This window comes from Berghia stephanieae, chromosome 13 (assembly GCF_034508935.2).
Source record: "Berghia stephanieae isolate SIO BIC M18660-M18661 chromosome 13, UCSD_Bste_1.3, whole genome shotgun sequence".
In the NCBI taxonomy this organism is placed as follows: Eukaryota; Metazoa; Mollusca; class Gastropoda; order Nudibranchia; family Aeolidiidae; genus Berghia; species Berghia stephanieae.
Window position 1 is genome coordinate 25,218,390 of NC_088372.1, and position 23,078 is coordinate 25,241,467.

A 23,078-nucleotide genomic window follows, 5' to 3' on the forward strand; every position below is an offset into this window, starting at 1 on the left:
AGGGGAGGGGGGGGGGGTCAGTAAACAATCTCGACTGCACACGAGATCGATCACGGTCCTTTGCTTGTGAAGCAAATGCTCTACCAGTATCGAGGTATTGAGACTCCCATGTTATCACAGAACTCATGTTTATGACTATAAGTTCAACCGGGAACAAAAGTGTGATGTAAAAAAAAAAAAATGGTTCCTATCTCATTGGAAGTGTAAAACCACTCTTCCGGGAGCCTGGAAACATACAATAGGGTGGTGACATCTTATTTTCTAGTCTCATCTAAATAGATGCTGGTCGTCAATAACGATTATCCATCCTCGCTCTTTTACGTCCCGAAATCCTTAGAATCTGCCGATACACCCTGGTACTAAAATGATTCAGTATGTAACATATTCATTATAACGCAGGACTGGTTACACGCACGCTTCTAAAGACTTTGGAACTGGAAAAGTAGTGACGTCAATACTTTTCTTCCCATTTTCAGCATCAAAGCCTTTTCGGACTACATAATACCGTTTTGAGGTGGTTGGTCTTTAATTACTTAATATTCCAATCACCACTCCCCTCTCTCTCTCTCTCTCTCTCTCTCTCTCTCTCTCTCTCTCTCTCTCTCTCTCTCTCTCTCTCTCTCTCTCTCTCTCTCTCCATGTTTCTTTCTTTCTTCCCCATATCCCCTTATCGTATCCGCTGTTGACACGAGTGAGTTGTTTTTAACAGAGTTAAGAACAGAATGAGTACCGTACCGCACGTTCGTTTCGTTTGTGTGGATCATAACGTGTATTCTGAGCGGCACAGAGAGATAAGTACACATAGGTAGGGAGGTAATCAAGGAATGCTCTATTTTAAGACACAGGGGTGTGTTGTTATTTCACTGCTTCTGCCTCGAACTGCTGTGGTGTGATTTCTGTAGCATGTGTTTATTATGAGTATGAGCATAGAATGTTGAAGATGGATTACTATAGATAGAATGAAGTTGACGTCACTTTTTTTTGTTATTGTTTCTTGCCATCCTTATTTATGAGTAATTCTCACTCAACTGTAGGCCCCGATTAACCATTCTATAAAAGTACATGGTTACACAGAGTTTTGTGTGTTGGTACGTGTGAGATTCTTCGCGCCATACGCGATACGTTGGTCCCTTATTAGGAATGAAATGTGCCGCTATAACTATGTACCAAGGATGTTCACAACATGTGGTTCTTACCAGCCGTTCACGCGGAAGGTTCAAACGACCAAAACGACAAACCAAACTCTGTGTAACCATGAACTTTTAAAGTCTGGTTAATACAGTTTAGTGAGAACAACTCACAAACGCGGATGGCAAAAACAATAACAAAGGCCTGAGTGACGTCATCTGCATACTATCTATCGATACAGAAGTTGACGTCACTCAAGACTTTGTTATTGCTTTTTGCCATCCGCGTTAATGAGTAATTCTCTGTATTAGCCAGACTATAAACGTACAATGTTACACATCGTTTTGTGTGTTGGTCCGTTATACTTACAGATGACAATGTTGTGAGCTTCTTAGCCAAGCGCATGTTATCTATAGATAGAATGCGCTTGGCCAAGGAGTTCACAACATTGCCATCCGGAAGTATAACGGACCAACACACAAACTCTGTGTAACCATGAACTTTTATAGTCTGGTTAATACAGTTTAGTGAGAACAACTCACAAACGCGGATGGCAAAAACAATAACAAAGGCCTGAGTGACGTCATCTGCATACTATCTATAGAATGAACGAAGTTGATGTCACTCAGCTCTTTGTTTTTGTTTATAATAATAGACATCCATTTCAATGAGTAGTTCTCACTATGTTCTATCGATCTGACTATTGATGCTGTGCTTTTAGCCAGAAAACTCGTAACATCCACCAGCCGGATGTAACGTATTCAACACACAAGATGTTGAATGTTTATAGTCAGATTGATAGATTTTAGTGAGAACTACTCATAAAAATGGCTGGCTGAAAACAAAGACAAGGAGCTGATTGGCGTCAATTTCGTTATATCTATAAACGTTGAAGGTTTCACATAATTTTGTGTCTTGTTGAGTTTTGGACTGGCGGATGCTGTGAGAATTTTACCCAAACGCATAGCATCAATGGATGCTATTATGAAACTACAACGTTATTCTGTTGGTTTTGGAAGAGGTTTATTGGAATAACTGTATCATTCTGCTTGTTCTATATATAGAACGAAATTGACATCACTCGGGTCTTTGTTATTTGTTTTGTTGTCCCCCCCCCCCCCCCCCAATTTTTTTGTGTGAGTAATTCTCACTATACTGTATTTAATCAGACTATAAACGTTTTAGGTTACCCATAGTTTTGTGTATTGGTCCGTTATATGTAATCCGCAACATCTATAGATGCTGTGCGCTTGGCTAAGAAATTCACAACATTGCCATCCGGAAATATAACGGACAACACACAAAACTGTGTAACCTTGAACGTTTATAGTCTGATTAAATACAGTATAGTGAGAATTACTCATAAATGTTGATGGCAAAAAACAATAACAAAGACCTGAGTGACGTCATCTTCGTTCTGTCTCTATAGTAATCTTGATGACGTTCGTTTGTACCGAGATTAATAGGGCGACATTGCCGTTGTGAGAGTGTTTCTAAAGTTAAGGAGGGAATTTACGTTCTGCTTTATTTTGATGGTTGAGACATTAAAGTTAAGTTACAATATTGTTAAGGGGCGGTTTGGGCCTTTTCAAAAAAAAAAAAAGTTAATTACCTATATTGAAAATTGGGCAGTTTTAATCATTCTGTATCGTCTTTATAGGATTTTTAAAAAAAAAACAAAAACATAATTTTTGGTGATAAATTATTATTACATTATCTGTGTTGATACCAGTTTTGCGACCCGATTTGGGGTATAACAATATATAACAATCTTGTGGCAAAACTTTCCACAAAAGCTAATGAAGGAATAACTTCCATATTCTTCCCTCTTATCAACAATATAGCACTTTGTGTTACCATAGAGAGATTTAACAGCTTAGCTTATGGGACATTACAAAGTTGCGAATCAAAATGTCATGACAAAATTGTTAAAATTTATAATTTGGATTATAATTCGAAATACACATTCCTTATCAAACAAACAAAAAAAATCTCTCTATGGTGACATACATAATACATTATCTCTGTGACAACTGTGGGAATTTTCAGACATTGTCATCGAATAGATTCTGAGACATATTTCACACAGTATCTCATTATCCCTAGAAAAATGACAACAGCTTGAGAAAATAGCTAAATAGCTTTCCGTTTTTCACACTTTTCTTATTACCTAGACTCTACCCTTTTCGATCGTGTTGTATTCCGTGATTTTTAATTTTTTTTTTTTTTTTTTTTTTTTTTTTTTTTTGTGGGGGGGGGGGGGGGGGGGGGGGGGTCTATTTGAGAAGTTGGATTTCAATTATATATTTTCTAAGATAATGAAATATCGTTTCCCACCAAAATCTCAAAATTATTTTTTTTAAAGGATTTCCCGAATAATTGGACCCAAACCACCCCTTAAAGTGAATGGAAGGACTCAACTGTGCGCGACTGCCGACAAAACACACAAAAAAAATCCCTTTATTCATCCCATAGGGGAAATTTGTCTCTAGGGTCTATTCCAAGGGAAGACTGGAACAACCCAGGCGTCAGCCGCAATGCAGCGCCGCAAATTGAGCTAGGGTGAGGTGATCGAACTCGGAACCTTTCGGGTACGAAGCAAAGACCGTACCGCTGAGCCATGCAACCCATGGTGGAGTTGTGTGTTTGTAAACTTGCTGGGTCTAACCAGTAAACCGCCGGACTTCAGAAAGACACGTAGGATTTTAAAATTTGACCGGAAATCTCGTCTTTCAAATATCTATCGATTCAAATGATTCTCTACTGGGCAAAAAACTCTCAAACCTGGGACCTCGAACATTGTTTTTTCTGTCGGGAAAAAAATGTTATATAGTCTAGCCTTCCAGTCGACATATCTTGTTCTATATCATGTTAAGTGTTACTGCTGGCCTGGACCCCCTTGTAAAGCACGTTGAGCACATTCTAAATGTAGACGTAGCACGGCATACAGCGTCAGGCAAATCGTTTCAACCCGATAACTGCTGTACTTCTCTCTGTGTGGCATATCACTTGGACGTAGCCTCCCACACAGTCCTTCGGAAGAAGTCTCTGTCTTGTGCCCATCTGCCACATTCCGTCACGCCGTTGTTGAGCCATTCCCGTATATCCTGTTGCCATCTTCTTTGTGGTCTTCCTCTGCCTCTTTTGCCCTCCGCCATGCCCTCCAGTACATCTCTCTCTAGTGTGTCGTGTCTTTTCAAGTGCCCAAAGTAATTGAGTTTCAGCTTTTTTATCTTACTCATTAGCAGGGACTTTTTTAGTCCTAGTGTTTTCATGATGTTTGCTGTACCTACTCTGGAAAAAACACGTATTTTAAAATTTGGCTAGAAAATTGGTCTTTCAAATATCGATCGATTTAAATGACAGTCACCTTGGCAAAAAAAATAAATAAAAAAAATAAAAATAAAAAAATAAAAATAAAAAAACCAACAAAAAAAACAAACACAGAACAATAACAACAACAAAAAAAAAAAAACCAAACAAACAAAACACACACACACACACACACACACACACACACACACACACACACACACACACACACAAAACCCAAAACCCCCAACAAACTCTCAAACATGGGTTTTCCTTGAATACCTCGAGAGGTCCCAGGTTTGAGAGTTTTTTTTTTGTTTGTATTTTGTTGTTGTTGTTGTTGTTGTTGTTGTTGTTGTTGTTGTTGTTGTTGTTGTTGTTGTTACCAGATGAGGATAATTAAAATCAGTCGATATTTGAAAGACGAGTTTTCTGTACATATTTTTAAAAAGGTACCCCCCCCCCCCCCCCCCCCCAGAGTAGGACTGGTTAATATAATAACATCTGACCTTACGATCAAGTGGCGGTTTGTTTTGTAGACCTGGCATACGACACCGTAATCTTATCAATACCTCAATCAGTAATTATGTTGTCCTTAGGAAAAAAGACGTATCTGCACTTTAAAAAAAAAAGAAAGAAAAAATTAAATGAAAGTGAGAAACAAGAAAAAATATCTCATTCTTGACTTATTATTGGGTATTTATAATATTGATAATTTAATGAACAAAAAATAACCCGCTGCGAAAAAGAACAAAATACAAAACACGAAACGTTTCCGAATCAAAACCCTTCTTCGGTCAGTACCAATAAATGAATAAATATAAACATGACTACATCACTTAAATTCTAGACCGACAGATTAATTAATTTACACAATTTTAACCAGTGGAAAAGCAAAATCATTTACAGATTATACGCCTCTTTGTCTGTAACACAAATGGTGGATGTATATTAGTTTGCATAATATTTGTAGTGTGATTAACAAGTTAACTGCCTTGCTGTGGAATGGAAAGTTTTTTTTAAAAATTGGCCTGAAAACTTATCCTTCCAATAATAATATTAATCGATTTAAATAACCCTCGTCTTGGCAAAAACTCCCAAACCTGGGATCATGACAAGTTTTCCGGCCACGTGTTTTATGCATGTACGCGTCTTTCCAGATTACGACAGAAACTGGTGAATAGAAAACGGAAACATTGAAAATGGTCGACCTTTCGAACTAACTCAGTGCTTTAAATTATACGAATAAGAGAGAAAAATAACTTTTTCAACTGTTGGGATTGACATGTGTTGGAATCAATAGGCGGTGGCGGTACATACCAGAACCAACTGTGCCACGACTCCACTCGATCCATCACACAATGGTCTCTTATCTCAACTGCTCATGTTGCCTGTTTACCCGTTTGAGCAGCAACTCTATGGTGTACAGCGGCAGTAGCAACAGTAACAACAGTAACACCAGAGATCCCAAGGTACGTGTTGCGTGTGTAAGTAAGAATGAACCATATTATTATTTCATTGGAATTTAAAGTAATGAGGGCAATGAAGCAGGGATTTGTACTGGGAATATTATTATTATTTGTTTAGTAATGTGCATAGACTGTAGTGAATATCTACTTTACACACTTTACACTGTTAACCCTCTGGATAGGACGCTGGTCTTTTGTTGTACGGTATCTAAAAGTCAGACCTGCCTACCTGAAAATCTTTTTTTTTTTTTTTAAACAAAAAATCGTAATATTTAGGAGATAAAAATTGTAGTCTCTATAGTTAAGTTTAAAAAAAAAAAACCCTCAAAAGGATAAAATAAAAACTTCAAAGTCCTTAGAATTATGCACTCTGATACCAACTTTCACTTTCAATAAGTTTGTTGATAATAACAGAAAATGAAGTGAGTAGAAAAGTGCCATAAGACAATGTGTATTGTAAATGTTGCTGCTCGAAGCTCGAAGAAATAAATAACAATATGAAATTGAATGTGAGCTTCAATTTAATTACGAAAACAGATAAAATGAACGTTTCGGGTTTCCAGGAAATAGTATGCTCCTTTGTTCATCAATGTTTTATTTATTCATCTTAACAACGCCACTACCACATTATCTCATTCATCTGTAGTGTTTACTTCATTCTGTTTGTTGATAAAGGGGAAACCCGAAACGTCCATTTATCTATTGTCGTAATTAAATTGAAGCTTACATTCAATTTCATATTGTTATTTACAGAAGACAATAGAGAATAAAAATTTCGCGGCGATGGGGGCTCAAAAAAAAAAAATAGATCTACACTACCTTTTCTTTTTTTGGAGAGATGATATTTTTTTCCCCGTAAATCATCTGTTTGTCCTGCGCTTTTTAAATTGTTAGTTTTGAATTTGTAAACATTTGACGATACATATATCCATCATAGAGGGTTCCTTTGCTTGTGCCTGGATGGGACTTTGAGGTATGGTCATAATAGACACACACACACACACACATATACATATATATATATATATATATATATATATATATATATATTATATATATATATATATATATATATATATTGATCATGGAACCTTCTGTCCCGTTTTTGAACCAGCAGGTCCATGCAGCGGCTATCAATTGAGACAAACAGTCGTTTCAGATCTCTCTCTCTCTCTCTCTCTCTCTCTCTCTCTCTCTCTCTCTCTCTCTCTCTCTCTCTCTCTCTCCCTCCCCCCCCCTATCATTGTTTTTCTTTTTGTTTTATTTTTTTCTGACGCTAAAATGACCTAAACGTGTACAATGGCTGTAAAGCCGTTATAACCAATAAACAACCTTAGAATAGAGTGGGAACGCTTTAACTTTAGGCCATTATGACACATCATAGGAAATCCCCTAATTTTTCACAACTCATAAATGTTAACTCTCATTTTTTTTTTCTAAAAAAACGGTCAAGTTTTATCGTCAAGAGAATGATGATCCTCCTCTTGTTATTGTTGTTGTTGCTGTCCTCCTCCTCCCCCTCCCTCCTCCTTCTCCTCCTCTTTCTTCTTCTTCTTCTTCTTCTTCTTCTTCTTCTTCTTCTTCTTCTTCTTCTTCTTCTTCTTCTTCTTCTTCTTCTTCTTCTTCTTCCACTTCATCTTCCGATCCTTCTTCTTTTTGCCTTTATCACCATCGTCATCCCCCCCCCCTTTTTTTTTTTGAGAGGACCAATGTAAATTTTAGATGAAATCTGAGATTTTCCATGGCATGACAAGTCAACAGCAGCACTGAAGATAAGATCGGAGAATGGCTGGTAGACCCATCAGGAATATGAATTATTCATCTTTTCACAAGACGAAACCTATTATATAATGATTCCACTCTCTTCCATTTTTTGAAACGTTTCATTCATTTTTGTTCTCTAGTTGGCCCTCAGGTCTCCAGATGACATGGCTACGTTTTCATCCCTCAACCAGCCGCAATCCCACCACCATCACCACCACCACGGTCCATACGGCAGCCTTACTACAACCACCAACATGACGCCTAAACACGGCGATGCCCACCCGCCTGCCATGGATCACCGCAGCAATGCGCTAGGCTCTAGTCTATCTCACAGTTCTCAGGTAAAGATAGAAGTTACAATGATATTGATATTGAGTACAGACTAACAGGAGAATGTTGTACATCTGGATGGGGTCTTTTGACCTCCCATGGTCACTTGCTGTGTATTTTATCCCCCCTTATCTGTTTTCCGAATTGCTTTCTGTTGTTGTCTTTGAATTGGATTGTGTAATTGGTTTTGTCCTGGTCCTTTATGGAGTCCTTAGCTGAGAGGGAAACAGTTAAATGTATAGTATTTGTTTTGGGAGGTGATGTTTATTTTATTAAGAGAGGGGTAATTGAGTATCCTGAAACTTTATCTTTCTTTGTAACTCTATTTAAAGCCTCTATTTATATTTAATAGTACATCTATATCAATCAATCTGAATTACTCCCGAGTTCATAGCATGGAAAATCAAACAAATTTGTGTGATTTTCCATGAGAGTGAACTCGAGTGAGTTAAGATGATTATTAAAATTTCGTCACACGTTATCAATTTAATTTCAGTTTTGAAAGCTTTTGTTTGATATTATACTTCTGCAGAATGAACTTAATCATTGTCAACAATAGTGCGTGAATGGCTTCAATAAAACTTCTCCTTTGCACCTCGTATTATTTCAGCCTGAGACTCCACGAAGTCCGCTGTCCACTCGATCTGAAGGAGGAAAACACCAGGAAGTGAGTCAGGTCCATGCAACGGCTATCAATGGAGACAAACAGTCATTGTCAAGATTGATATCAGGTGAGAGGTTTTTATTGTTTCCTCGCCGCCAATATCATTTAGCAATAAACACATTTTAATAACAAATACTCATGTAAATAAGATAAAATACTATATATTAAAATCAATTTTTACTTTATACATGATACATGATACTAAATAAAAAATACTTTCTCTTTCCCTCTGTCTGTCTGTCTGTCTGTCTGTCTGTCTGTCTGTCTGTCTGTCTCTCTCTCTCTCTCTCTCTCTCTCTCTCTCTCTCTCTCTCTCTCTCTCTCTCTCCCCTCTCTCTCTCTCCTCCTCTCTTTCTCTCTCTCTCTCTCTCTCTCTCTCTCTCTCTCTCTCTCTCTCTCTCTCATGCAAACATATAGATATTGGTTTCAGTTCATGGATAAAATTAAAACATTAGTGCTCATTTGATGCATATTTATTAAGTTACTTCTTTATTTTTTATTTAAAGTATCAAGTGCAGAGGATTTAGACGTGGGCGACCAGTTTGGCCGCAGCCCCCTCATGTTTTGTGTGCTGGGAGACCGGTTGGAGTGCGCTGACATGCTGGTCAAGGCTGGGGCACTGGTCAATCTCAAGGACAAAGGGGGACGCACGGCTTTGCACTGGGCAGCACATAAGGTTAAAAAAAATATTTATTATAGATATTAAATTTTGAAATTCTGATCACATCTTGGCATGAAATTCAATTTTAGTTTTTTGTCAACATAAAAGCAAGTTAAATTTTGTGAATAACTTCTTTAAGACTTAACTCTCTCTTGCGTTCATCAGGAATGAAAATTGAACAAAATTGTTTGATAGCCTGTTTATGTTGACATACATGGGATAACAATTGCCTTGGGGTGGGTAGGTCTCTGGTCCCAGTCCTGCTCTTGACAGCACAAAGTTTAATCCTTGGAAAAGATTCTTTAATCACAGGCATTATGACTCGTCCTCCATAATAAGTGTTTCTGTCAACTAGGGGCCTCTTTTAAAGCACAGGGAGCACGTCCAGTGGATATTGTGTTATATAGATGTGCAAGTTTGTTTTGTTTTTTTTGTTTTTGTTTTTTTTTCCTTTGGTGTTTTTTAAAAAACATTTTCTCACTGACTCTGAACAACATTGTTTCTGTCAAAAAAGAAAGTATAATATCGCCTCACAGGCATCATGTCGCATCCTACATAATAAGCTTGCAACTCCTTGTAAAGTTCATGTCATATAATACGTGTTACTGTCAGCTTGCAACTCTTTGTAAAGCACTTTGACCATGTTTGTGGATATTGGCTATATAAAACTATATTATTATTATTTCTTTTAAAGACTCAAGCAAAGATATACAATTGGGATGTGAAATTTTTTGTCCCAGATGTAATTTTGTGAAACTGCAACTAGCTCGCAAATGGTTAAATCAGTTCTGCCAACATTTATTCTCAAAATATTTTTTTTCTTTTATTTTTTTTTTCTCGTGAAAACCATATGAATTATAAGTTAGTTCTATCATTTTCACAGGGAAATCTTCGGTTCATGAAATTACTTTTATCTCGTGGAGCTGACTGCAGGGAGAAAGACAACGAAGGTCAGACAGCTTTGCATCTTTGTACCAGACACAAGCTGCCAAAGTGCATGGCTTTGTTGCTGCGACAGCTTACACCAGGGGAGATCGATGATCAAGATAATAGTAAGGTAAGAAGTTATTTAGGAACAAAGATAATTTAGCACATTTCCACAAGCGTGCCATAAAGATAGTACAGAACGCTTCCACAAGTTTACCATAAATATAGTATAAAACATTTCTACAAGTTTACCATAAAGATAGTTAGGCACATTTCCACAGGTTTACTTCCAAGATAGTTTACCCCATTTCCACATTTTTTCCAACGAGATAATTCAGCACATTTCCACAAGTTTACCATAAAGATTGTATAGCACATTTCCACAAGTTTACCACAAAGATAGTTTAGCACATATTCACAAGTTTACCATAAAGATAGTATAGCACATTTTCATAAGGTTACCATAAAGATAGTATGGCACATTTCCACAAGTTTACCATAAAGATAGTTTTGTACATTTCCACAGATTTACCTCCAAGATTATTTAGCACATTTCGACAAGTTTACCACCAAGATAGCTTAGTACATTTCCACCAATTTACCACCAAAATAGTATAGCACATCTCTATAAAACAAATGCACCATTTTTATTATTTATTTTGATATTATACTGTTGCAGAGGACGGCATTGCACTGGGCGTCCTCTTACGGGAACCTGGATCATGTCAAGATGCTGATCAAACAAGTGAGACTTGCTATTAATTATTGTTATTGTTATACTAATAATAATGTTGTTGTTGATAGTAATGATGATAATGATAATCGTAATGATGATGATGACAATTATAAGGATGATAATAAGAATAATGATAGTAATAGTGATAATAATAATAATAATAATAATAATAATATAATAATAATAATAATAATAATAATAATAATAATAATAATAATAATAGTAATAATAATGATGATGATGATGATAATGACATCGATGACGATGGTGACAACGACAACGACGATGATGATGATGATGATAACGATGATTAATTTATTCATTCATCCATTCATTCTTGATTAATTGATTGATTGATTGATTGATTTATTTGCTTATTTTTTTTTTTAGGATTCCAACATTGGTATCCCAGACACGGATGGGAAAACACCTCTTCACTATGCTGCCAGCAGTCGGGACAGGGAGGCCGTCAGTTGTGTCAAGCTTATACTGGTAAGGCTTTTCTTTAAATGCATTTTCTGTGTTTAGTTTTGTTATGCTTTTTGTTGGTTTACTTCTATGTCATAATAATAATAATAATAATAATAATAATAATAATAATAATAATAATAATAATAATAATAATAATAATAAATAATAATAATAATCCGGTATTAATTATATCAGGTGGTAATCCAGATGATGAAAAGTGAATTTAAATTTAGAATGTTCAAAGACGAGGCATTTTATTATTATTAATTTTTAACTCCTTAAGAATTTTCCAGTCTTTTTTCTTATTGAATTATAATAATAATGAAATTAATAATGATAAAAATAATAATAATAATATTAATAATAATAATAATAATAATAATAATAATAATAATAATAATAATAATAATCATCATCATAATTGTAATAAGGATGATGATAATAATAATAATAATAGCAATAATAATGATGATGATGATGATAATAATAATGCCAAAAAAAGTAATAACAATAACAACAATTATAAATCAGCCATATTAAGAAGACAAATAACTTTACATGATAAATTGTTCGAATAAAGAGGAGGAACAATATAATTTACATGACGTTCTGAAAGGCAGTTTCTAAGGCATTGTTTTAAGATTTTGTTTGACATCACAACATTACGATTTTGCATGGGATTCCTTTTTTCTTCCTCCAGGAGACGACTCCAAGCGTCATAAATTGGCAAGACTATGAAGGACGGACTGCTTTACACTTGGCGGTGGCTGACGGCAATGAGAGTGTTGTCACTGTTCTGGTTTGTGCTTCGTTTTCTGTCGATTTTTGTCTGCAATATGACAATGTTGATGATGATAATAATAATAATAATAGTAATAATAATAATAATAAAAAAAAAATAATAATAATAATATTTATAATAATACTATAACGATGATGATGATGATGATGATGATGGTGATGATGATGATGATGATGATGATATCGATGATGATGATGATGATGATGATGATGATGATGATGATGAGGCTAGAAGAAAAAATATAACAATAAGTAATGAAATGTAAGCTTCAATTCATTGAACGAAGACAGATAATGTGGACGTTTCGAGTTTCCCCTTTACCAACAAAACACGATGAATGAAAGAAACACACTAATTACGAATGAGAAATGTGAGAATGGCGTGGTTAACCTCTCACATTTCTCATCAGTCTTTAGTGGTCTTTTTTCATTCATCGCATTTTGTTGATAAAGGAGAAACTTGAAACGTCCACACAATCTGTCTTCATTCAATAAAATGAAGCTTACATTTCATTGACTTACTTGACTTATTGCCGATTGCCTCCTTATCTTCGGACTGGGACACTTTGGCAGCTTCTCTGATTTGTTGACTGAGTTCTTTCCCCTGATGACGGTCTGTCTGCCGCAATTGATTACTTATCACAATTTTTTTTAAATAATATAACAAATACACCTTCTTAATTCTATTTATCTTTCTTTGTTTCCCCACAGACCTCTATAAAAAACTGTAATGTCTCAGCCCTAGACAATGTCTTCCGAACACCCCTTCATTGGGCAGCTGTTCTTGGTAAGCTAGAATTTTATTTATTTATTTTTTGTTGTTGTTATTATTGCTGTCAACCGTTTCACAATGTTTAATTGTAATTTTACATTAAAAAAATTACTCAGACCATACCTTTTCGAAATGTACTATATTATATATTTTATAAAATATTCATATTGATAGTGACAATTATTTATACTCATTAATCTATTTTCCTTTTTTAAAAATTAGTCTTACAGAGCTATTAGGCTCATGAAACTGGATTTTATCCTGGTTTTTATAGTGTGAAATGTGCAATAGAAATTGCTTGCTACCCTTTGAACAGGATGCTAGTCTATCACAAAGTACTTTCCTCCAGATATAACAGACCCAGCTACCCAATCACTGCTTGGTGGACAGGGGGGGGGGGTCAGAAAAAAAAAGTCATATCCACTCAGAATCGATCTCGGTCCCTTTGCATGTGAAGCGTGTGCTCTACCAGCTTAGCTATTGGGACCTCCAATCAATTTATATGGGGATCCTGACAGCTCAATTGATAGAGTACTCGCTTCAGCTGGGTCTGCTAGATCTGGTTCGATAGACTAGCATCCTATCTGAAGGGTAGCAAGGAATTACTTTATCGGTTTCACGCTAACGACACCAGGATAAACTCTGGCTTCATGGGCCTGATATCTCTGAAGGACTACTTTAAAAAGATAAATTATCATTATATTTCCTCTGCAGGACACTCCAAGATTGTTGGCCTTCTTTTAGACAGTGAGGCAGACTACACAAGCTCTGATTCCAATGGTGCTACACCCTTGCATTATGCAGCACAAAATAACTTTGATGTAAGATGCTTGCTTTTTAAATTTTTTTTTCATCATATCTGTTCTAGCGTAATACGGTTGTTTTCTGAATGGAATGTTTTAGATAATTTGTTTTTATGAGTGAATGAGTATTCCTGAAAACAAAAATTAGATATAGCCGCGTCAAATTTTAAATTTCACCCTAGGCTTTAATATCTTTTTTCTTTTCTTTGAGGATTAATTTTATACTGCTTCTCTTAGGATAATAGCTCAGTTATTTGAACACTCGCTCCACATGTAAAGGGACCTAGGTCAATTCCAGGTGCATTCGAGATTGTTGTTTGACCTACCTGTTCACCCAGCAGTGATTGGGTAGCTGGCTCTGTTAGATCTAGTGGAAAGTACTCTGGAATAAACTAACATCCTATCCAAAGGATAGCAAGCAATTGCTATTGTCTGTTTCATGCTGTAGAAACCGGGATAGACTTCAGCTCCATGGGCATAATGGCTCTGAAGAACTACTTGGAGTAAGCACTGAACAGAGAGTTCATTCATTCACTCATCCATTCATTCATTCATTCATTCATTCATTCATTCATTCATTCATTCATGTTGTGTTGTACTACATTGTATTGGAAATCAAGGCTCTCCTCTCTTCTCTTTCCTGCATCTTCTGCAATGTGTTCGTTGTTCCCTCTGCCTCCATTTATTTTGTCAAGCCGTCCAACATTATTTGTCGCCAACAGCCAGGTACCCTTTATCCATCAAAATATTTTTTTTTAAATTGAACTAAATGTGCTCAAATCGCTTTACAAGGGGTCCCTGACCAACAGCCGCACCTAACATGTAAAACGAAACATGATGCCTGTAAGGCGATATTACAATTATTTTCTGACAGAGACAACGCTGAAAATGGCCAGGTACTCATTTTACACCTGAGTACAGTGAGAGAATGTGAGTAAAGAGTTTTTTCCAATGACTCCGCTATGTGCCAAGTTAGGCTCGAACCCAGGACTTTCCGATCCAAAAGCGAGTGTCATACCACAAGACCACATAGCCGCACTTTCCAACTTTCCAATTGTTATCAAGTTTCCCCGACCCTACTTTCTCATACATTGAGTTTGAGTTTATTTGATTTTAACTTTCAGGACACAGTGACAGTTTTCCTTTTGGCAAACTGTACAGATGAGCCTGACCTTGAAGGTCGTACTGCCTTCATGTGGGCTGCTGGGAAGGGAGCAGACAATGTCGTCAGAGTTTTCCTCAACAACCGAGTGGACATACAACAAGATGACAAAACTGGGGCCACTGGTATGTTTGAAATCTTTACTGCAAGTCCAGGACCTGTCTAACTGCACCCATTTATAAGCGATCTAAGAAATTATGGTCTGAAAGAAATTCAGTGTCAACTTTACAGGCTTAACTCTTTCAGCACCATTCGCTGTACTGTGCGGCCAGAGCAGAATCTGTTCTACTGGCCAATGGCCGCACAGTGCAGCTGGTCTTGAAAGGCAAAAATAATAATGTATTCCAATCCTACTTTCTACAAAAGTACTATAAATTGAACCAATGGTATAGTTTCTTTCATCAAAACTTTCAATTGACCCTAGGGGGGTATTTTAATTGAGATTTTGCGCCGAATTCGAATGTCACTTTGTCTTAGCTTGTCAATCTGATGCTGCCTGAATCAGGTGTCAGCCATTTTGTGATGGAAGTGTGAATATAGCCCCAGTGCTGAAAGAGTTAATTATAAAGTGAACGCATTTGTCATCGGTTCAGTGCCTAGTTTTGATGTATGAAGAAAACATAACAGTTGTAATATGTATTGTAATGTATTGGATTTGTTTGGTTATGTGTGAATGTAGTTGTTCGGCTGTGTGTGATTATGTTAGAATTCTTTCTAGAGTTACGCATTTTGTGTTGTTCATGTTTTACATGTGAATATGAATGTTGACTGTGTGAACTTTAAAGCACTCCTTGGGAACATCATAAGACAATTGCTTTGTTTTAGTTAGTTACAGAAAGATCTCCCTCCGAGCTGGTCGCTGTATACATTTATTGTTAACATTTACCATATCATTGATGATAAACAATTTGAAATAACGGAGTCTGAAGTTTTTACAATGGTAACAACTTCTCACAGGTTGAAAAGATTTGTTATGTTCAATTTGTCCTTGAGATGGAACTTATCTCAGATGGCCTTACCATTGAAAGGGGGAGGATGACGGGGGCATTAAGGGATAGGGGGTGGCAGGGAGGGGGGGGGGGGAGGGGAAGAGATACTATTTCTATTTTTATTGGTATTTGTGATGATTATCATTGAGTCTGAGGTCAGGGGACTGAAATAAGAGGCAGATTCAAGTACATTCTATCAATGTAAATCATGTTCTCATAGGTTGGGAATTTTGATTGAGTTCTCAGTCAAAGCTACAGTAAAATATGTGATGATGAGAATGTTGTTGATGATGATGATGATGATGATGATGATGATGATGATGATGATGATGATGATAATGATATTGATGGTGATGATGACGATGATGGTCATAATGATGATGATGATAACGATGATGATGACAACATCGAGAATGATGGTGACGTTGAATTATATTAAATTTTGATTTAAATTACAAATTTTATATGCTAACCCCCCCCCCCCCCCCACCCCTCCCACTTCCCATTTTTCCATTTTTGAAAATTTAGCTTTACATGCTGCAGCTTTGTCTGGTCACAGCTCAACTGTGAAATTGTTACTTGACCATGGGTCAAAGCTAGAGGCAAATGACCAAGTTAAACATACTCCTCTCTTCAGGTGAGAATTAAACGATAGCATCGCAATTTGATACAGGGAGACCAGTATCTTAAACAGTTGATTGTGTAACCCACAAAAGGTGAATTTTTCAATTCGTCAGACTTTTTATTATCCTGGCCCCCTGTTGATGTGATCTTTTTATAATTCGGCTTCGTGGTCATGTGGTATGACACTCGCTTTCAGATCAGAAGGTCATGGGTTCGAGCCTTGCTCTGTGCGTAGTTGAGTCCTTGGAAAAGGCTTTTTACTCACATTCTCTGACTCTCCCCAGGTGTAAAATGAATACCTGGCGGTTAACAGCATTGTCTCTTTCGGAAATAAATTGTATTATCGCCTAACAGGCGTCAATCTCGTTCTTTGTGTTAAGTGTTGCTGTTGGTCAGGGACCCTTTGTAAAGCGCTTTGAGCACGTTTAGAGGATATCGCGCTATATAAAAGCTCAAAAAGCACATTTATCTGTAGCCTTTATAGTTCATGTGCGGCTATGTGGTCTTGTAGTATGACACTCGCCTTTGGATTGGACAGTCCTGGATTCCTGATGAAATGGAAGCTAGTTGGCGGTTTCCTGCTGAAATGGAAGCTAGTTGGCGGTTTCCTGCTGAAATGGAAGCTAGTTGGCGGTTTCCTGCTGAAATGGAAGCTATTTGGCGGTTTCCTGATGAAATGGAAGCTATTTGGCGGATTCCTGCTGAAATGGAAGCTATTAGGCGGTTTCCTGCTGAAATGGAAGCTATTTGGCGGTTTCCTGCTGAAATGGAAGCTATTTGGCGGTTTCCTGCTGAAATGGAAGCTATTTGGCGGTTTCCTGCTGAAATGGAAGCTATTTGGCGGTTTCCTGCTGAAATGGAAGCTATTTGGCGGTTTCCTGCTGAAATGGAAGCTATTTAGCGGTTTCCTGCTGAAATGGAAGCTATTTGGCGGTTTCCTGCTGAAATGGAAGCTAGTTGGCGGTTTCCTGCTGAAATGGAAGCTATTTGGCGTTTTCCTGCTGAAATGGAAGCTAGTTGGCGGTTTCCTGCTGAAATGGAAGCTATTTGGCGGATTCCTGCTGAAATGGAAGCTATTTGGCGGTTTCCTGCTGAAATGGAAGCTATTTGGCGGTTTCCTGCTGAAATGGAAGCTATTTGGCGGTTTCCTGCTGAAATGGAAGCTATTTGGCGGTTTCCTGCTGAAATGGAAGCTAGTTTGCGGTTTCCTGCTGAAATGGAAGCTATTTGGCGGTTTCCTGCTGAAATGGAAGCTATTTGGCGGTTTCCTGCTGAAATGGAAGCTAGTTGGCAGTTTCCTTCTGAAATGGAAGCTATTTGGCGGTTCCCTGCTGAAATAGAAGCTATTTAGCGCTTTCCTGCTGAAATGGAAGCTATTTAGCGCTTTCCTGCTGAAATGGAAGCTATATAGCGCTTTCCTGCTGAAATGGAAGCTATATAGCGCTTTCCTGCTGAAATGGAATCTATATAGCGTTTTCCTGCTGAAATGGAAGCTATATAGCGCTTTCCCGCTGAAATGGAAGCTATATAGCTCTTTCCTGCTGAAATGGAAGCTATTTGGCGGTTTCCTGCTGAAATAGAAGCTATTTAGCGGTTTCCTGCTGAAATGGAAGCTATTTAGTTAGCGCTTTCCTGCTGAAATGGAAGCTATATAGCGCTTTCCTGCTGAAATGGAAGCTATATAGTGCTTTCCTGCTGAAATGGAAGCTATATTGCGCTTTCCTGCTGAAATGGAAGCTATATAGCGCTTTCCTGCTGAAATGGAAGCTATTTAGCGCTTTCCTGCTGAAATGGAAGCTATTTAGCGCTTTCCTGCTGAAATGAAATCAGGTCCCACTTCAAACCCGCTATTTTAATGATAATATTCTGCAGATCAACGTCTTGTCTTGTGTGATATTTTGACACATATGTTCAGTTGCATGAAATTTGGTGGCATTCCCTTTTTATGACACCAGCCTAGACTGACTGGCGCCAAATGTCAGATTAATGATGATCTGGATGAGTATTGTATGGTCTAAAGGATGAGGAGGGGGGGTGGTGTGCAATGATCTGTCAGACCTGTGCCTTATGTAACCATGTTCTTTATGTTCGAATCCAGAGCTTGTGAGATGGGCCATTTGGATGTGGTACAAACCCTCATTGACTTTGGAGCTAGAGTTGATAGCTTGGACCAGGATGGAAGGTCCTCTCTTCATTGGTCAGTTGAAGAACAGTTGTTATTTCATTGTCTTCATCATCATCATCATCATCATCATCATCATCATCACCATCATCATCATCATCATCATCATCATCATCATCATCATCATCATCATCATCATCATCATCATCATCATTCATCTTAACGCTATTGTCATCATCATAATCATCATCATCATCATCATCATCATCATCATCATCATCGTCATCATCATCATTATCATCTTCATCATCATTATCACTACCTTTAAAACTAAAACTAACTCCCAACATTCTTCCCTGATTCCCAGGGCTGCATTAGGTGGACATGCTTACATCTGTCAAATTCTCATCAAGCATGGGGTACAACCCAATGTGAAAGACCATACCTTGTGAGTTGAGATTGTCTTTATTTAGTTCATCCCGACATAGTATATGCATTTTCTTGTTAGAATATTAATTATTAAAAAAAAATAAATTAAAATTAAAAAAAAAAAAAAAAAAAAAAAAAAATTAGGACAAAACAAATCTTCCTGTATAACTACAAATACTGGTGCTCCTCAAGGTTGTGTATTGTCCCCTGTATTATTCACAATATACACGAATGACTGTAGAAGTCAAAACCTGAGTGTACCTTTAATAAAGTTTGCAGATGACACCGCTCTTCAAGGCCTCATAACAAATGGCAACGAAGTGGCTTATAGGCAAGAAATTGATAGATTTGTGTCTTGGTGTGATGCCCACCACCTAGAGCTTAACATAAGCAAGACAAAGGAGCTAGTGATTGACTTTAGGAGAGTGAAGGAACCGATAGAACCGTTAAAATTAAAGGACCAATTCGTCCAGCGAGTTCCTCACTACAAATACCTTGGTGTAACGATTGATGACAGGCTCAAGTGGGATGAACACTTGAAAATAATTAGGCATAAGATGTGCAGACGTACATATTTTTTATCAAAACTCTCTCAGTTTAGAATAGATAAAACCCTCTGCACATTATTTTATATAGCAGTAATCGAAAGTGTTTTGTCATTTTGTATAACAGCTTGGGGAGGCAATTGCTTAGCAGTGGAAAGGAACAAAATAAATTCAAATATTAAAAAATCCATTAAACGCTATATAAATGATGTTGACGATGTAGATCTTTTATACGAGAAATTTTGTATAAATAAAATAACTAAAATATTAAATGACCAGTATCATCCACTAAGACCATCAATTATTATGTCAGAAAGAAGTGGTCGCCCTTTCTCTATTTCAACGAAAACAGAGAGACACCGAAAATCTTTTCTGCCGTCCAGTATTAGGCTTTATAACAACAAGCAATAATCATTTTATATAATTATTTCTCATTTTTACTTTTAAAAAAATATAAATATTAATTTATTAATTTATTTGTTTTGCAATCTTTTCAATTTTCACTTTATAGTGACAGTTTTAACTTTTTTACAGTGTTGATATTATTCATATTATAAAGCGCAGCTCTGGTTATAGAGCTGCTCCTTTTTTTTATTTTTTTTATATATACATCCTATTTCCATTGTATTTTTATCTTATTGTGTAAATTATAACACGTCTGTACAAAAAATTTCCTTTTTGGGATGCAATAAAGTATTATTATTATTATTATTATTATTTATTATTATTATTATTATTATTATTATTATTAATTATTATTATTATTATTAATTATTAATATTATAGATGCACTTTTACTTATATTTTTATTCTATTGTGTTATGAAATTATTTAGATATATTTTATAACATTTTTTTATACTAACCAAACCTTTGTTTTTTATACAATTTCCAAGATGATTTTTCTAGCAATCAAGCTTTAATCCAGCTGTAATCCAGTTAAAATTTACAACACAAGATGTCTATAAATTAGTTCCATCCCGCATTGTAATTTGACATTGCCATTGATTGCTGGTGCTACAAAATGATTCGTGTGTTATTTGAGTGGTTTGAGAATAATAATAATTGTCCTATTCTGTTTCATAGGAGAGCACCCCTGCACTGTGCTGCATATGGGGGCTACGTCAACTGTATGTCTGTCCTGATGGAGCATGGAGCTGAACCAAACTCTCATGACAGGGAGGTAAGAAAATTATCTGTCTACAACATGTCTATCTGTTCTCAATTAAAAGAAATTTGTAAGCGTTGAATACGTTTTCTAATTTTTACGAATATTACATTTGTTTTTATTTTTCCACAAGGTCATAATTTTGGAAAATTGGTGGGTGTTATTTTTTTTATTAGTTTATTTTTTATAATTATTATATTATGTTTTTCTCGTAAATGTTGGTTCAATCCTCATCCATCCTGTATAACTCTTTGCTTTACCTCGAGGAATAATCTCACAGAACTTGCAAAAGTCACAACAATTTAGAGTGATGTACAAACAGCAGGAATTTAAATCTTTCCCTTAGTTTTTTCTCTTCTCAGTACAACTCTTTGCCAGCTTTCTTTTGGTGGGGTGTGCCCAATTTTGCGACATTTTTCTTTTGAAATAAAAAAGGCTTTGGCACAAAAATGTTCTCTTTCCATCATCTTATTGTCTTGGATAAAATTCACTCAACCCCTAGCTCTCTTCCTCAATCCATATTGTCTGCTATGCCAGGATATTTTTGGTTCTTTTTTGAAAGGTGAAAACTGTAGCTCAATCTTATAGAAAAATGAGATGTACAAAGTATTCCATAACCAGCAACATTATGTAAAAATAAAATTGAATTGGTAGCTTTATTTTAGTGCGGCTATGTGGTCTAGTGGTATGACACTTGCTTTAGGATCGGAAGGTCCTGGGTTCGAGCCCTGCACTCGGCGCATAGTTGAGTCCTTTCTCTCACCATACTCAGGTGTAAAATGAGTACCTGGACATTAACAGCGTTGTCTTTGTCCGAATAATTGTAATATCGCCTTACAGGCGTCATGTCCCGTCCTGCATGTTAAATGTTGCTGTTGACCAGGGACCCCTTGTAAAGCGCTTTAAGCACATTTAGTGGATATTGCGCTATATAAAGCTCAATTAATTTTTTAATTATTTTTTTTTATTAATGTGCATTTAATTTTGGAGTTCTTTACTTGAGATTTTTTTATATAGCGCATTATCCACTAAATGTGATGAAAGCGTGTCACGGAAAGATGTAAATAATGATGGGGTAAAAGTAATCGCATCTAATTTTGTCATTTGTCGTCATGAAAATGATGCTGCTTGAAGCTCGAAGGAAAAAATAATTGTAAAGATTGAATAGTAGTGTTGTTAAGGTGAATAAATAAAAACATGTTTTTGTTTATTCACCTGAACAACACCACTATCACATTATCTCATTCGTCTGTAGTGTTTCATTCATCCTGTTTTGTTGATAAATGGGAAACCCAAAACGTCCACAGTATCTGTCTATTTTTGATAAACTGAAGCTTACAATTCAATTCTTACCATTAATATTTTCATTTGTCATCATAAAATTCCCTTTGCTACATTCTTTTTAAAATAAGACTTGGACCAAAGGAAAAAAAGTATAGTCTTATTTTTGAATAAAAACGTTTGATGTTTCCTCAGAACTGTAGTTTGTCTTTTAAAGAATGACTTGTAAGATTGTTTAATGGAAAAGTCCATACATGCCAATAAACTTGTAGTGGAGGAAATATAACCATTTCCTTACCCTTTAATACCAAATGTCAGAACAGTCAATATTTAGCAAACACTGATAGTTATTCCTAAACTAAGTGAAGAACACATGTATATAAGTAAAACCCTTCCTATTTCTTTCAACAACATCAATAGAACCGGCACATAATCTATGCATAACCTTAAATGTTTAAAGTCTGATTGAGAAAACCGTGTGAGAACTAATCACACAACATGCAGTCTAAAAACTGTAACAAAGAGTAGTGTGATGTCAACCTCATTAGTTCTATTGTTAGTAAACAACCAGCTATATTTTCTCCAAGCAGGTTTGAAGGTGTGTCACGAATTCTATGTTTTGATTGGTCAAAAATGTACTATATTAATATTATAAGTGTTAATAGTAAACAAAGGTTTGCGCATAGTGAGATAGATGGTGTTGGTCTTGAGTGAATTTTCATGACATGACAAAAGGAATTAAATGTCATCTCAATTTCTTCCACACCAGGGCATGACTTCCCTCCACTGGGCGTGTTCTAAGGGGCATCTGGATGCTGTCAAACTCCTTGTCGAGTACCACGCCTTTCCAAACCACATGGAATTTACAGAAGACAGGTATGCTTGGTCCATTGATTTGACCAGTTTTATCAGTCAATCAAT

At 36.3% G+C, this 23,078-nt stretch overlaps 1 protein-coding gene across 6 annotated transcripts in view; it reads left to right on the top strand.

Moving 5' to 3' along the window:
• LOC144959126 (inversin-like) overlaps positions 1 to 23,078 on the top strand; it is a 29,975-nt gene that overhangs the window by 2,557 nt on the left and 4,340 nt on the right. Inside the window, exons 1-17 of one of the 6 annotated variants that reach the window (XM_078891573.1) lie at positions 837 to 918; positions 5,601 to 5,912; positions 7,814 to 8,014; positions 8,614 to 8,734; positions 9,174 to 9,343; positions 10,212 to 10,385; positions 10,935 to 11,000; positions 11,382 to 11,483; positions 12,163 to 12,261; positions 12,975 to 13,050; positions 13,750 to 13,856; positions 14,963 to 15,125; positions 16,518 to 16,626; positions 18,712 to 18,810; positions 19,103 to 19,183; positions 20,795 to 20,891; positions 22,927 to 23,033. In XM_078891573.1, coding sequence (XP_078747699.1) covers positions 5,802 to 5,912; positions 7,814 to 8,014; positions 8,614 to 8,734; positions 9,174 to 9,343; positions 10,212 to 10,385; positions 10,935 to 11,000; positions 11,382 to 11,483; positions 12,163 to 12,261; positions 12,975 to 13,050; positions 13,750 to 13,856; positions 14,963 to 15,125; positions 16,518 to 16,626; positions 18,712 to 18,810; positions 19,103 to 19,183; positions 20,795 to 20,891; positions 22,927 to 23,033 — 1,883 coding nt within the window. In that variant the 5' untranslated portion in view covers positions 837 to 918; positions 5,601 to 5,801. Of the gene's footprint in view, positions 1 to 836; positions 965 to 5,600; positions 5,913 to 7,813; positions 8,015 to 8,613; positions 8,735 to 9,173; positions 9,344 to 10,211; positions 10,386 to 10,934; positions 11,001 to 11,381; positions 11,484 to 12,162; positions 12,262 to 12,974; positions 13,051 to 13,749; positions 13,857 to 14,962; positions 15,126 to 16,517; positions 16,627 to 18,711; positions 18,811 to 19,102; positions 19,184 to 20,794; positions 20,892 to 22,926; positions 23,034 to 23,078 lie in introns of those variants that run through there. The other 5 variants (XM_078891574.1, XM_078891576.1, XM_078891577.1 and 2 more) reach the window with 5 other exon arrangements.